Below are 13930 nucleotides of genomic sequence, written 5' to 3' on the forward strand. Positions count from 1 at the left end.
AAAAACAAGTATGTCTCTCTCTCTCTCCCTCCCTCTCTCTCTCTCTCTCTCACACACACACACACACACACAGAGTGAAGTCAGTACACTTTTATCAGAAGAAGGAAAAAGCCAAGTCCCTCCAAAAACAAAACAAAACAAAACAAAATAACTTATGAGCTGAAGATAACTGTAGTCAACATTGTGGAGTGTATTCTTTTAATTATTTCCCTGAATAGTTAGATATTTACATAGATAGGTAGGTAGATATATAGAAAGAAGATAGAATGACAGATGGCATGTGTTTGCATTTCTGCATATTTACATTTATTTCTTTTGCAAAAGTGGGGTGATATAATCTATTCCATAACCTGCTTTTTCATGTAGTTATATACATATATATCACTGTTTTAATGGTTTCATTTAATAATTCTATGCATATTTGACCCTATTCACCCCAACTTACTTCTCTGATTAGATGTCATATATAGTAGCTCTGCTCTTAAATTTCCAAATAGATACTGGAAATGTTAAAGAACAATAAGCACAGAATCTCTGTCAGAATGGAAGGGCCTTTGTTGAAGTCTCCACCCATTTTTGTATTATCAAAAGTTGCCAGATGGTATGTAAAAGTATCTGTGTTTTAGTTTATAAACTGCCCTTTCCGGGGCACCTGGGTGGCTTAGTGGATTAAGCCGCTGCGTTCAGCTTGGGTCATGATCTCAGGGTCCTGGGATGGAGCCCTGCATCTGCCTCAGCATCCCTGCTGAGCAGAGAGCCTGCTTCCCCCTCTCTCTCTGCCTGACTCTCTGCCTACTTGTGATCTCTCTCTCTGTCAAATAAATAAATAAAATCTTTAAAAAAAAAAAAAAAAACCTGCCCTTTCCATGATTTGTCCTCATTGACTGTTAATTTCTCTGTGAAACCAGAACTGATTAAAGTGCTATAAATGTTACAGCTTATAAGATGCACATAGCGCCCTGTCTCCAATGTCATCACAAAGGTGCCCCTGACTAAGGTGCTCAGGTGCTGTCTTTTTTTTTTTCCTCACAACAAAATTTGAAAAAGGCAACCTTGTTTTCTGAGTCTTTTTTTGTTCAGACCAAGAAAATGATTGCTCATAGAGTCCCCAAAAGAATGGATAACAATGACTCTTAAAAGCCCTGAATTGAAGCCATTGTTATAGAAATATGACAGCCTTTATGGGTGAAATAATCACCTATCTGTCTGTCTGTCTATCTATCATCTATCATCATCTATCACCTATCTATCTGTCATCTACCTACCTATTTCAAACATATAAGGAATTCAGCAGAAGTTTCCATCTGTTTCTTCTAAGAACTCCTTTTGGAGACACTGTAAGGCCAATTACTTAGGAGCTGGTGGACACTGACCTCTAATGTGGGCCCCGGGCCCCCCGCTTCTGTTGTCTCTTCCTGGGCTCCAACTTGGCTTCTGATGAATGTGCTATTGTTGGTCTCTTCAGAGAAGAGCTGTTAAAGGAAAGGGAAGATTATTTGCAAGTGGGTAGGAAAATGTTCCAACAAAAGAATGAAATGAAGTAATTAGTTTCCTTCTATATATAACCACCAGCATTTGTTGCCAAATCTTCAGTCTGTAGTCAGTGAAGAAATAATGACAGTGCTGATGCAAGGCAGAGTCCCCTGCAGCCACCAACCAATCACAGGTAAGACCACCCTCCTTTCTGCCCCAGCAGAGGATGGGAGGTGAAAGTGCCTAAAAATTAATGCTAGAATATTTCTCATCTTATTAAAGCCTTTTAAAATGGAGACCACTGCCTGAATGGGAGGACTATGTAAAATAACAAGCCCTAAAGGAACTAATGGTTTTTAGGATGATATACCCCTTTAAGAAGTTGAGAGATCTGTGGGGTGGTATTAGCTGATTGTTCACTTTTACTGTATGTGAAAGGTCTTGTCATGGCCTAGAATAAAGCTCAGGAGAAACCTTACCACCACCCTATACTGGTGAGAATAAGGTCTGACAGGAAACTCCAAGCTATGAGGAAAGGCTTCTTAAACTAGATCTGTGCTGTATTATTTTACAAGATAATCATGGGTTTTCTATTTCTCACAGACAATTTGACATTGTGGACTACTAGAAAGTATGAACAGAAAAGTGGACAATTGGAAAGATTACAGCAGAAGGACAAGAAGAGGAATATCTGGGCCTGACCCTCCTTAGCTACAAGTTAGCTGATAGCTTTGTCCAAGAGATGGATGACATGGCTGCTGTATGGAATGAGGCTTTCACCTTGAGGAGAGACTTGAAAAAAAGAAGCTGGTGGGTTTGCTGAAGGCCTGGAAGTGCTTCTGTGAAAACGGATACCACCAATGATGGAAAATAATAGTTAACTTCCAGGAGTACATAGGAACCAGCCAAAGGGTTTTTAAGAATAGAGGTAGTTGGATGTGGAAGACAAGAGTTAAGAAGAGTGAGAAGGAAAAAGAGAAGGAAGAAAAGATAAGAACTTTACATTTTGATATCTTTCTTAAACTCCCTGGCTTCTTACCTTTCTACTTCTCCTAGGTCTAATCCTCCAAATAACACTGCCCTAGGAAGCCTTCTGATTCCAGCCTGAGTAAGATGTCTTCATCTGGGTCCTTGGACTCCCAGTGTCCACCCCTCATCATGAAGGCCTGCAATAGCCTAAATTTGCTTGTCTGTGTCTATCCAATAGACTCTGAGCCTCAGGAGTTCACTACAACATATATTTTTGCTCCCTACTGTGGTCTTAGAACCAAAGCAATTCCTGGTGCACAGTGTGTGTTTAGTAGTATGTTGAATGAATAAACTGCAGAGAGAGGGTGCAGAAGTCATAAGCAGAGAGAATATCCTGATCAGAGAGGAGGAGATTCATGGCATGGTCAAGGTCCACAGGTAGAGAATTGATACAGTTTGGGAATTTAAAGAAGCACCACAGAGTGTGAAAGAGTGGCAAAGATGGGGCTGAGGGGAAAATGGGGTTGATCACGAAGAACCCTCAAGCCATGTGAAAGAGATTAGAATTAATGCTGAGGGTAGCATGGGGACATTGATAGGAAAGTTGGGAAGTGATGTGGTTAAATGTGTGTGTTTAGAAAGAGGAAGCTTGCTGCAGCCTGGAAAACTGATTGGAGATGGGCCAGCATGCAGGAAGGGAGTTCATTTAGAAGACAGTTGCAGATATCTGTGGGGGATATCATCATGGGTTGAAGCATGCAGTGCAGAAAGTATAGAGAAAGTGGATGGATTTATGAAATATTACAAAAGTAGAGTTGACAGTCTTGATATTGATTAGAGAATAAGGAATAAAAAAGAAGTTAAGATTGATAAATATTTTAAGGTTGATGGTTTGAGCAAATAGATACTGAATGGTATGATTCACTAAGAAAAGCGAATAAGTAGAGTATTCTTGCCCTTCTGTAAAATCAGCTTTGGGCAGGTTAAAGTCAACGTGCTTGTGCAATATTGAAGAGGACACATCTGGACATAGTTATATATGCACATCATGAGAGCTCAGGTGAATTACAGAGCTGATTACACAAAACTGGTGGCCATAGGAAGAGGTGGTAATTAAAGCCAGGGAAATTGATGAGATTGCTTAGAGGAGTGTGTAGAGGGAGGAGACCAGAAGATTTGGGACTCTGAAGAATGGACACATTTTTTTTTAAAGGGGAGAAGAAAGAAGCCTAAAAAGAATAGTACAACAAAGCAGTCGGAAGGATAGAGAGGTGTCACAGAAGCAGAGGGGAGAATTCATTTCCAGTGGAAAGAGTGGTCTAAATATCAGTCTATAAAAAGTTAGGTTGACAACTGAGACAATGTCAATTAAATTTAGCACCAAGGCAGTAATTCATTCTTTGATAAGAATAGCTTCAGTAAGATTTTGGGGACAAAAGCCATATTACACTGGGTTGAAAAGTGAACAGGAGATAACAGTGTGAATATAGTGAGTATGGAAAAATATTTCAAGAAGTTTGCCTGTAAAAGCACAAGTACTCCTGTAGTTTTCAATGCCCTTACAAATTCAATCTTTATGGAAAGAAATAATTGGCAACTAGTTGTGGCCTAAGGAAGATCACAGAATAAAACAGATCCCCAAGATAACAGAGTTATCTGTAGATAACTCCAAAACCTTGAGGTGGTGGTCTCAGAAGTCAGAGGAAAGTGGGTTTGCTGGGAAAATTCCATTTTAAACTCTGATACGATGGATAGTGTTCTACTGAGTGAAAATACACAAAACCAATTACAAAGAGGAGTGGAATTGACAGGTTCTCTGGCTGAGATGAGCATTTCAGGAGTTCCTGCTGTAGTAGCAACTAAGACCTTCCACAGGTATAAGACTTCCAGGGAAAAAATGTGAATGAGAGAAACAGACAACTGAGGACAACAATGACATAATAATCCACTGATATTTGTCACCTAGGAACTAGGTATTCTTCCTGATTGGACAACTGGATAAGGACAGTCAAGTTATCATTTTTATGTAGATTTTTAAATCTTTTTTTTTTAAGATTTTATTTATTTATTTGAGAGAGAGACAGTGAGAGAGAGCATGAGCGAGGAGAAGGTCAGAGAGAGAAGTAGACTCCCCTTGGAGCCAGGAGCCCCATTCGGGACTCGATCCTGGGACTCCAGGATCATGACCTGAGCCGAAGGCAGTCGTCCAACCAACTGAGCCACCCAGGTGTCCAGATTTTTAAATCTTTACTAAATTATCGAGAATAGACACATTTAAACTTTTGATTATTAAAGACAAGTTAATGACTCCATCCACAGGCTATGTATTGTACAGTACTCTTTGCAACTTAAAATTCATTCAGTAAAATTTATTCAGATACATTTAGCATTTTCTGTATTACAGAATTTCTATGAACAATATATTTCCCACTATAAATTACTATTTTCAATAATGAGTAAAATTAAGAGAGATACAAAATATAGAGTTCAGGCTCTCTCTGAAAGAATGGTGAATGGTGTCATGTGTTTGGGCAACAGCCAGAATGTGGGTGACTGACACTTAGAGAATATGGAGTGTTGTGTTAAGAAGTGGAAGCTAAAAAGGTGGGTGGAAGTCAGATTGTAGCAGGTCTTCAACATTCTGGTAAGTACTTTTAGCTTCATTCTGCAGGCAAGGGAAAATCACTGAGTGATTGTGGGCAGAGGAGAGAAGTTTAGATCTGAGTTTTAAGAAGGGAATTCTGACAGCTAGTAGGCTTTTAAAATGTATGTGTTGACTGAATGGAGAAATCAGCCTGAAGACTGGGACGGGGGTCAGAATAAAGGTACTATTACTGTTTGGAAGACAATAGGAGATAACACGGAAGGTGTCTCATTAAGTGAAATCAGGGGCCCAATTTGGTCAGTCATTTGCAAAACTTATCAAATCAGAGAACAACAACAAAAAAAGATATTTACCTTGGATATAATATTTTAACTTAAGATGCATATGAGTACCTTCATCCAGCAATTATATAATAGAGTGCTAAGGTGCCTTCTTTGAGTACAGGTCTCCTAATTGGAGTTTTGTATTATTTTTCTTGCATGAACCACACCCATTTTCTGTATATGTTTCCTTAAATTGCAGCAAAAGGCAAACAGAGTGCAGAATCTTCAAGAGATTTTTTTTTCAAGATTTTATTTATTTATTTGACAGACAGAGATCACAAGTAGGCAGAGAGGCAGGCAGAGAGAGAGAGAGGAGGAAGCAGGCTCCCTGCTGAGCAGAGAGCCCGATGCGGGGCTCGATCCCAGGATCCTAGGATCATGACCTGAGCCAAAGGCAGAGGCTTTAACCCACTGAGCCACCCAGGCGCCACTCTTCAAGAGATTTTTATGAGAGTTTTCCCCAATCATTTTTGGTTCACCTTCTCCAAACTTATGTGGATTACAATATTTTCAGCCATTCACTCTCATCTTGTCTTTCCAAAGCATTCAACTCAGTTATCATAGGAAGAGCTCTCTCTCACACTCATATCTCATTAGTTTACACAGTATTTAATTAAATATTGTAACATAATAAAAAGTACAACTGCATTTACTAGCTTGAGAACAAAATACAACTCTTTCTTGGCAAACATGCAACTAAATTGTTGGGAGCAGGAATATTCAACCTTTCAGGCAATCTCCTACTAGTTTCCAGTGACAAGTGTGTAAGAGGACTGAAGAGCGTTATTAATTATGTGATTTGACTAATTGGGAATTGGTTAGCAGAACTTCTGTGATGATCTGAGCTGGGGCTATAGCAGTAGAAAAAGAAAGGAGAACAAATCGAAAAGTCAAGACACTCACTACCTTTGGAAATAAAGAGGCTTGAGTTCAAATAGTGACTTTATCACTGAGCTCTAAACATCCAAGTTTCTGTTTTCTCATGTATAAGAATAATGCAGAATATAGTGAAAGATTGGGAAAGTGCACCTAATGTACTTAGCAATGTGCCTGACAAAAGCAAATAGTTAATGTGATATTAAGTCAATGGAATTTGATGTTGAATTCAGGAAAGTAAAGAGTAAAAGATGACTCACTGTCTAATTTGGCTGAATAAAAGATAATAATACCACTAACTGAAATAGGAAACACAAGAGGTGAAATAAGCTTGGCAGATAGTAGAATAGTGTTAGTTTTGGATGTATTGAATTTCCTGGTGTGATATTCATATTGAGGTGACTAGAAGGCAGTTGAAAATGTTATTCTGACTTTCATTGAGAGGTCTTGGTTAGTGATACCAACTCAAAGTCATCTATATGGAATGATAAATGAAGCCATGAAATGGATAGGTCTGGACAAAGGGACTGAGGATATGGCAGGTTGATCAGGGAAATATACAACCAGACATGAGGCAAAATCCAAGATACAACAGGAACCAGCTGGGGCGTGAATCAATAGGGGCATGTCCAACAGATATAGGTATAGGTTTAGATAATCGCATGACTTCCATCTATGTCTTGCACATTTTCTTGGCTCAGCCTCCCAACCTGAGGCAAATTTTTCACTCGAGAGGCATCCTAAAACTCTCCCAATAGCACTGAAAAGTAGGTGGTTATGAAAGATTTCACAGAAGTTTTTGAAAGGGAAGCAAGATTGAAAGGATTTTTTTTTTTTTTTAATAGTTAGGGTTAGGGCTCAAGAGACAACTTAAACATGTTTCCAGGTTAAGGGAGGGGAATTAGAGGCACCTGGGTGGCTCAGTGGCTTAAAGCCTCTGCCTTCCGCTCAGGTCATGATCCCAGGGCCCTGGGATCAAGCCACACTTTGGGCTCTCTGCTCTGTGGGGAACCTGCTTCATCCTTTCTCTCTCTGCCTGCCTCTCTGCCTACTTGTGATCTCTGTCAAAAACAAAAACAAAGAACAAACAAACAAACAAACGTAAAAAAAAGGGAAGGGGATTAGTACAAAGAGAAATTTTAAAAAATTAGAAATAAAAAAAAATAGTTCACTCTATGAGATTATAGGTGATTTTTATATTCATCTTAGTTCCATTCTGTTCTTCCAAATTGTCTGCATTGAGAATATAAATAATGGGCTTGGGGAAAAAAAAAGTTATTTTCTTTAACATGAAATAGGGATTAGTCTGTGAAACAATGTTCCAGGGGTGCCAGGGTGGCTCAGCCAGTTAAGTATATGCCTTCACTCAGGTCATGATACTGGGGTTCTTAGAGCCTTGCATCAGACTTCCTGTTCAGTGGGGAGAGTCTGCTTCTCCCTCTGCCCCTCCTCCTGCTCCTTCTCTTTCTCTTTCAAATAAATAAACAAAATCTTTAAAAAACAATGTTTCAGAAAAGGTGGAATGGGGTGGTATCAGGAATACAGGTGGGGAAGTTAACTTGGAAAGGGAACAGGGATGCTTCTCCCATTGATAGAAGAAAGAAAAGAGAACAACTTAAGATTCAGAGACATTTTGGAGCCCCTGGGTGGCTCAGTGGGTTAAGCCTCTGCCTTCAGCTCAGGTCATGATCTCAGAGTCCTGGGATTGAGCCCTGCATCAGGCTCTCTGCTCAGTGGGGAGCCTGTTCCCACCCCCAACCTTCTTTGCCTACTTGTGATCTCTGTCTGTCAAATAAATAAATAAAATCTTTAAAAAAAAAAAGATTCAGAGACATTTTGAAGTGGAGATGAGAGAATTTGAGGAAAATCACATCATTTGACCTTATATTTTTAAAAAAATTTTTAAAAAGCTTTTATTTATTTGAGACAGAGACAGAGAGAGAGAGACAGAGAGAGAGAGAATGAGCGGGGGGAGGAGCAGAAGAAGAGGGAGAAACAGACTCCCGGCTAAGCAGAGAACCAGACAAGGACCTCGGTCCCAGGATCCCAGGATCACAACCTGACCCAAAGGCAGATGCTTAACCAACTGAGCCACCCAGGCACCCTTGGCCTCTGTATTTTTAAAGCAAATTAAGAGGCAAGGTAGTTTGCTGAAACTGAGGAGGAAAAATAGGAGTACAGGTATGGAAAGAATGCAAATGTTTTTTAAAGTCAATATGAGGAATAGAAAAGGATTTACTTTGAAATTGGTAAGAATAGTTGCAAAGAGCCTGGAGACCCAGCTGAAGTTGGATAATATGTATGTATAGTGTAGCTAATTACAGAGTTATCTCCCATGGCAACAGTTACCTGTCCGTATAGCCACAGCAGTTAGAATTCCCCAGGCAGGTGTCAGAATCAGTAGGTGAGGAAATCTAAATTAGCCCTCACTCTCACTCCTATGGAACCTACTCTCTTCTTGTGTTCTCTGTCTCAGGCACCTCTGTTGCTAATTGTAGGAACTTTGGAATCATCCTAGATCCCTCTTTCTCCATCACGAACCCTATCTAAACAATTCCCAAGTTCTGTCCAGTTCTCCTACCTTTACTGTCACCATGCTTGTCCAGACCATGATATGGTCCTGACTATTGCCTTGGCCTCTTAACTACTCCCCCATATCTCTTCCTGTCTCACTACATTCCATTCTTTGCACTTTGTCTTTTATAAAAACAAAACCAAAAACACCACAAAAACACATCAAGTGTTGTTTCACTCTTTTAAGACCCTTAAAAAGCATCTGACTGCTTTTAGGATAAGGACCAAAATTCTCAACACAGCACACCAGGTCCTTATGATCCAGCCCCTGTGACACATCTCCAGACTCACCTGGCATAGTCCTTCCTCTTGCTCTCTATTGCTTGGTCATATAGGCCTTCTCTCTGGTCCTCAAAAACATGGAGATGAAAAGTGACCAACAGAGGCAGAGAAGAAGGGTGTTATATAATCACATGCTATGGACTTCAGAGAAAAGCAAAATTATAAAAAAATATATATAAAATAGACTGAGCATTAACCCAAAGGGATTGAATAATTTAAACCAGAACGAAAAAAGGTGACATTTACATCTTGTTTAGCTTTTCCAGTGCTTAGAAGCTTGTGAGGAAGCTCAGATCTATTTAAGGGAATAAAAACTCACTCCTTTCAGAGCACTAGACACTCTAGGACAATGGTCTCTGGGCACCTTCCCTGGATGCACCACAGCATCTCACCCTTAGCAGCTCCCTCTTCCCTCTCTACTCCCATCCATCTCTATAAGCCAAACTTGTGCCAGAGCCAATTTGTCCTGGCTCCTCTCACATCTGGTCCTACCGACATGGCACCTCAGGGCTTCTTAGCCAGGACCCCAGCTTATTCTGGCCCCAGTCTACTTCCCTTATCCAGTCTCTTTCCCATCCATCCTCTGCCTAGATATGACCTGGTCTTTCTAAATCATCAACACCATCACATTATTCTCAGGTTGAAAAAGGAAAAAAAAAAAAGGAAATAGTGGAATGTAGGAAAAAGATGCTGAGATTATTTACTAAACTTGATACAAGGAGCAGGGAGGAGAAAAAGGATGACCTCTCTGAAAGGATTGTGATTCAAGCGGAATTATCAGAAAAAGGACAAATTTCAGTCATTGTAGCCTTAGTTTTTTAGTAATTAAATTAGAGAATATGATAAGTCAAATATTTCTCTATATAGCTGCAAAATAGCTGGGCATTGAAGACAAATACATGTTAGCACAAAAGGGCAGACCCTCTTTCTTAAGTAAGGCACAAATTTCTGTGAAGCTTAAATTAACTTCCATACAAAAATTCCACAAAAATTTTCAAACCTTTTGTTTCATGATAGTAAGATAACACTTAGGATGGTCACTGAAAAAAAAAATCCCTTGGAAATTGGTTGAAACTCAGCAATGACTCCAAGTGAGATCACCAGATAATATGTACAATTGCTGTTCTCTCATTTCCTGACTTGGCAGGTGACTCAGCCCTTGTTCAGCAGGGCTATGGGCACAAGTTATTGCTTGTGGCCTCACAACCGCATCACACAAAATTAGGTGCTCATAGTCCTCTTCTCTAGTGGGTAGAGGGCACAAAAGAACCATATCTCAAACAGCATGTTTATTTAGCAAAGAACCTTATTTACTGGGATCATGGAAGAGAGCCTCTTTCAACTTCTTTATGTAAATACCAAAGCACTTTTCAAAATGTTATGAGAGCATCGATTTGAACTGCTGTGATTTGACAAGTGAACCCTGGTTTTCAACTAGCTCCTCAAATTATAGCCCCCAACCTGGAAAACAAAGACATTAAGGAATTGTCTAGAGCCTCAAGCTTCACATGTCATTTGTCTAAATAGATGATTGCTATCCTAACGTGATCTAAATGGGGTTCAGACATTCTGGATGTGTACAAAGTGATATCTTGAAGCATCTTTTGGAGAACTCAACACTCTTGATTAAGAAACACACTTGGAGTTAGAAGACAGAAATAATTCTGAGTGCAGTTTGGTAGCTGTCTTCTACTCAGCCTCATGAATCACAAATGGATGACAGAGAGTTGGGGGCTTGCTTTGGCTCCTAAGATAGCATGACTCAGAGGGTTCAGGTCTCACCTCATTCTAGACCTTTAGCTTTAGTGCTATAAGAAAACTTTAATGGCATCACCCAGTGTGAGATGGAAGATCAGGAGCAACACTTGGCAGGAGGAAATTTGTCAGGACCTTCACTATGGACTGTGAGCAATATTGGTTGTGGAGGGTCATTTTCTAGGGAGAGTAAAGTCTAAGACAATTCACAAATTTCAGGCTTGGCCAACTGATAGCAGTCATGGCATTTCCTGAAATAGAGAATAAAAGAGAAAAAAGTGATGGGCAGATCAGTTTTAGACATGTTGACCTTGAGATGCTATGAAATTTCCCAAGAAAGGTATCAATAAGGCAGTTGAGAGGTTTAGAGGGTTTGGTGGGTAGAGCTATAAATTTAGTGTCATAAGTTTAGAGATGTCAGTTGAAGTAATGAGGTGATGGTCCAGAGAAAATATGTGAGGAGGCAAAAAAAAGATGACAAAACCCTAGGATTATCCATATTGAAAGGAGTAGCAAAAAGTGACCTTACTGGGAAATGCTTGAATAACAAGGTAAGGTTAGGGGGTGCAAGAAGGAGATTTGGAGGAAGTTGCTACCTAAAGGAATTACACTAAGAACCTAATCTACAGAGTTCTTCTCAGAAAATTGTATTACTTTTTTTGTTTCCAGATCTTCCCTTTTAGAGGAACTAACCGTAGAGTATTAAATCTAAAACTAGATTTTCAAATGAAGGAAATATTTGTAAGGACTTTGTTTTAAGGATATAAATCAGCAAGTAGTTAAGCCAGGGAATAATAAACAGATATTAGCTGAAACATGGCAATGTAAATCCTAGAAACTTTAATTTCTTTTTAAAAATTGATTGTCCAGTACGACACTAATAGCATAAAGAGTCACATTAATTGGTGCTTATAAAGTGATTAATCTCTTTATTTCCCCTCCAGTCATTAGAAACATTCTATAAGATGCCCTTGTTTAAAAAAAAAAAAAAGGCATTTTAAAAGGAACGTTACAAGGGCTTTCATTTTGCAAGGTTTCAGAGTGTGGTGGCTTGATTTTCAGCATCATAATTCAACAACAGCTAACTTTAAATCAGACATTTTTATGTAGGTTCAGAAGATATGCAGGACCATGAACGCTAACACTGAAATTTCAGAAAGCAACTCTTCCATTTTTTAACTGCAAAATAAACAGATTGCTATCTTTTTTGTAAAAGAGGCCCTACATGATAAAAAATGAGGATGACAGCTTTGCCAAGTCCCTCCATCTCCTCCTACTTTAGGAATAAACCAACCACTTAACATTTGCCCTTACATAAGATGATGTGGAATTCTATGCCCCAGTCCCACATTCTCCATGTCCTGCCCCATGAAGAGTGCTACCCACAGCAAGCATTTGTTCTCCAGAAGAGCTCAGGTGGGATGCTAAGGAGCATAAGGCATGCAAACACAGTATTTATGGGTCTTCCCTGAACATTTCTCATGATACTGAATGGGTAGAAGATGACTGTGACTTCAAAGTTGGTCTCTCTACATATCGATTCCCAGAACTCCCAAGCCCTCAGGAACTGAATGAACAGTTGCTGAAACTAGCAATTAGTAGGCCCCATTTCCTCTTTGTCTTTGCTGGATTGTTCTGATGATCTTCCCATCTACACGTTCAGTCTTGCTCTTCTGGGACAGGAAGTATTTAGAAGCCTGGGGCCCTTGATCTCTTCACAGTCAGGAAAAGTTTAATATGAAATGTCCTGGAGGGAGTTTGCTGGCTTGTACAATGCTACCAAACACCTTACTGCCTGTCATACATTAAGGTGTGAAGCTCTGCATGCTGGCCTACATATTGCCTCTCACTTCCCTCTGATGTTTCCATGGTCTCTTGTACTTGCCTTGTCTTTGAGAACTGGCCCTTTGTTCTTGCTGGTTCTACCACTTGAAGCTTTGCCCTGATTCCTAATTCAGAGGCCATGTCCCTGTTCTTCTTATAAACGCCAACTGGATGTAGCCTGTCAATCCCTATGAATTGTGGACTTCCATGGCTGACCACTTACTAGAGGCCTTTATAACCCTGAAACTTGGTACTTTCTGCCTCCCAGGTGGATCCGTCCTGTCAGTCCTGGAATTGGCACAGGTCTCCTTGGGCCAGGCCTACATTACTAAAGGGGCCAATATCAGATTAATTACACTGCCCTCTGCTCTGATTTGCTAAGAATAAAAACTTGGTGTATCCCTGACAGATCCCAAATTATACCATTAGCATCAAATACACAAGGATTCTTAATCTACATCAAAACTATGTCATTAATTATCTGTGTGATGAACTCCCTTGACAAAGTGAATAAAATTTTAAATGTGTTCAGATCACATGGACAAGGTGCCTGAGTATTAGTAACAACCTTTGCAAATAATAATTTTTTAGTAAATGTAAGGTGGCCCACTAGCCAGGTTTACCCATGACTCTCCCAATTTTAGACTGAAAATCTTACAAACTGAGATGTTTGTTCACTCTAGGAAAATTAGTCAGTCTCTCCTGTTGGTCTTGATCTGTATGTAGATTGAGAAGGACCCAACAATAGCTATATATACAATTACAAAGTGATGATTCTCTTTTTAATTGCAGCCTCTTCATGCCCATTCATCATACTGTAACTACACAGTGCTTCCAGCTAAATGGGTCCTTTCCAACTTAGACCACTCTTTCTTCTAAGGGACTTTTCCATTTCTTACGTGACACGTTTATTCCAAAGATCATCATTAACACTGCCCTCTAGATTTCAGCAGATCATCTTGACCCAGACAGTGGCCCTGGACCAATGGGGAGTCTTTTATCCAAGTCTAGCACTTTTCCCTGTTTTTTCATTGTTTTGACTGATGCATTGAGAAGTCCCATTATCTCTATCCTACAGCTGTGTTTTAAGTGTTTAAACAGGCAGAGGAACAGAAACTCAAATGCTAGTCTGAGCCAAATAAAGAGTTTTTTTTTTTCTCTATTCTGCAGGACTTCTCAAAGTCTTAATTTGCTACATACTACACACTGTCAATATCCAAAGGAATCAAGGGTGTTCACTATTTTCCAA

At 39.6% G+C, this 13930-nt stretch overlaps 1 protein-coding gene across 10 annotated transcripts in view; it reads right to left on the minus strand.

The window, feature by feature from the left end:
* The window catches only part of LMNTD1 (lamin tail domain containing 1), a 529118-nt gene that overhangs the window by 190747 nt on the left and 324441 nt on the right, over window positions 1–13930 (minus strand). For all 10 annotated transcript variants that reach the window (XR_007129288.1, XM_047740017.1, XM_047740014.1 and 7 more), the window contains one exon: window positions 1374–1472. Coding sequence is in view for 9 of the 10 variants with exons in the window: in XM_047740017.1 (XP_047595973.1) it covers window positions 1374–1472 (99 nt within the window). In the remaining variant the exon portion in view is untranslated. The remainder of the gene's footprint in view (window positions 1–1373; window positions 1473–13930) is intronic.

Source organism: Lutra lutra, chromosome 8, assembly GCF_902655055.1.
Source record: "Lutra lutra chromosome 8, mLutLut1.2, whole genome shotgun sequence".
In the NCBI taxonomy this organism is placed as follows: domain Eukaryota; kingdom Metazoa; phylum Chordata; class Mammalia; order Carnivora; family Mustelidae; genus Lutra; species Lutra lutra.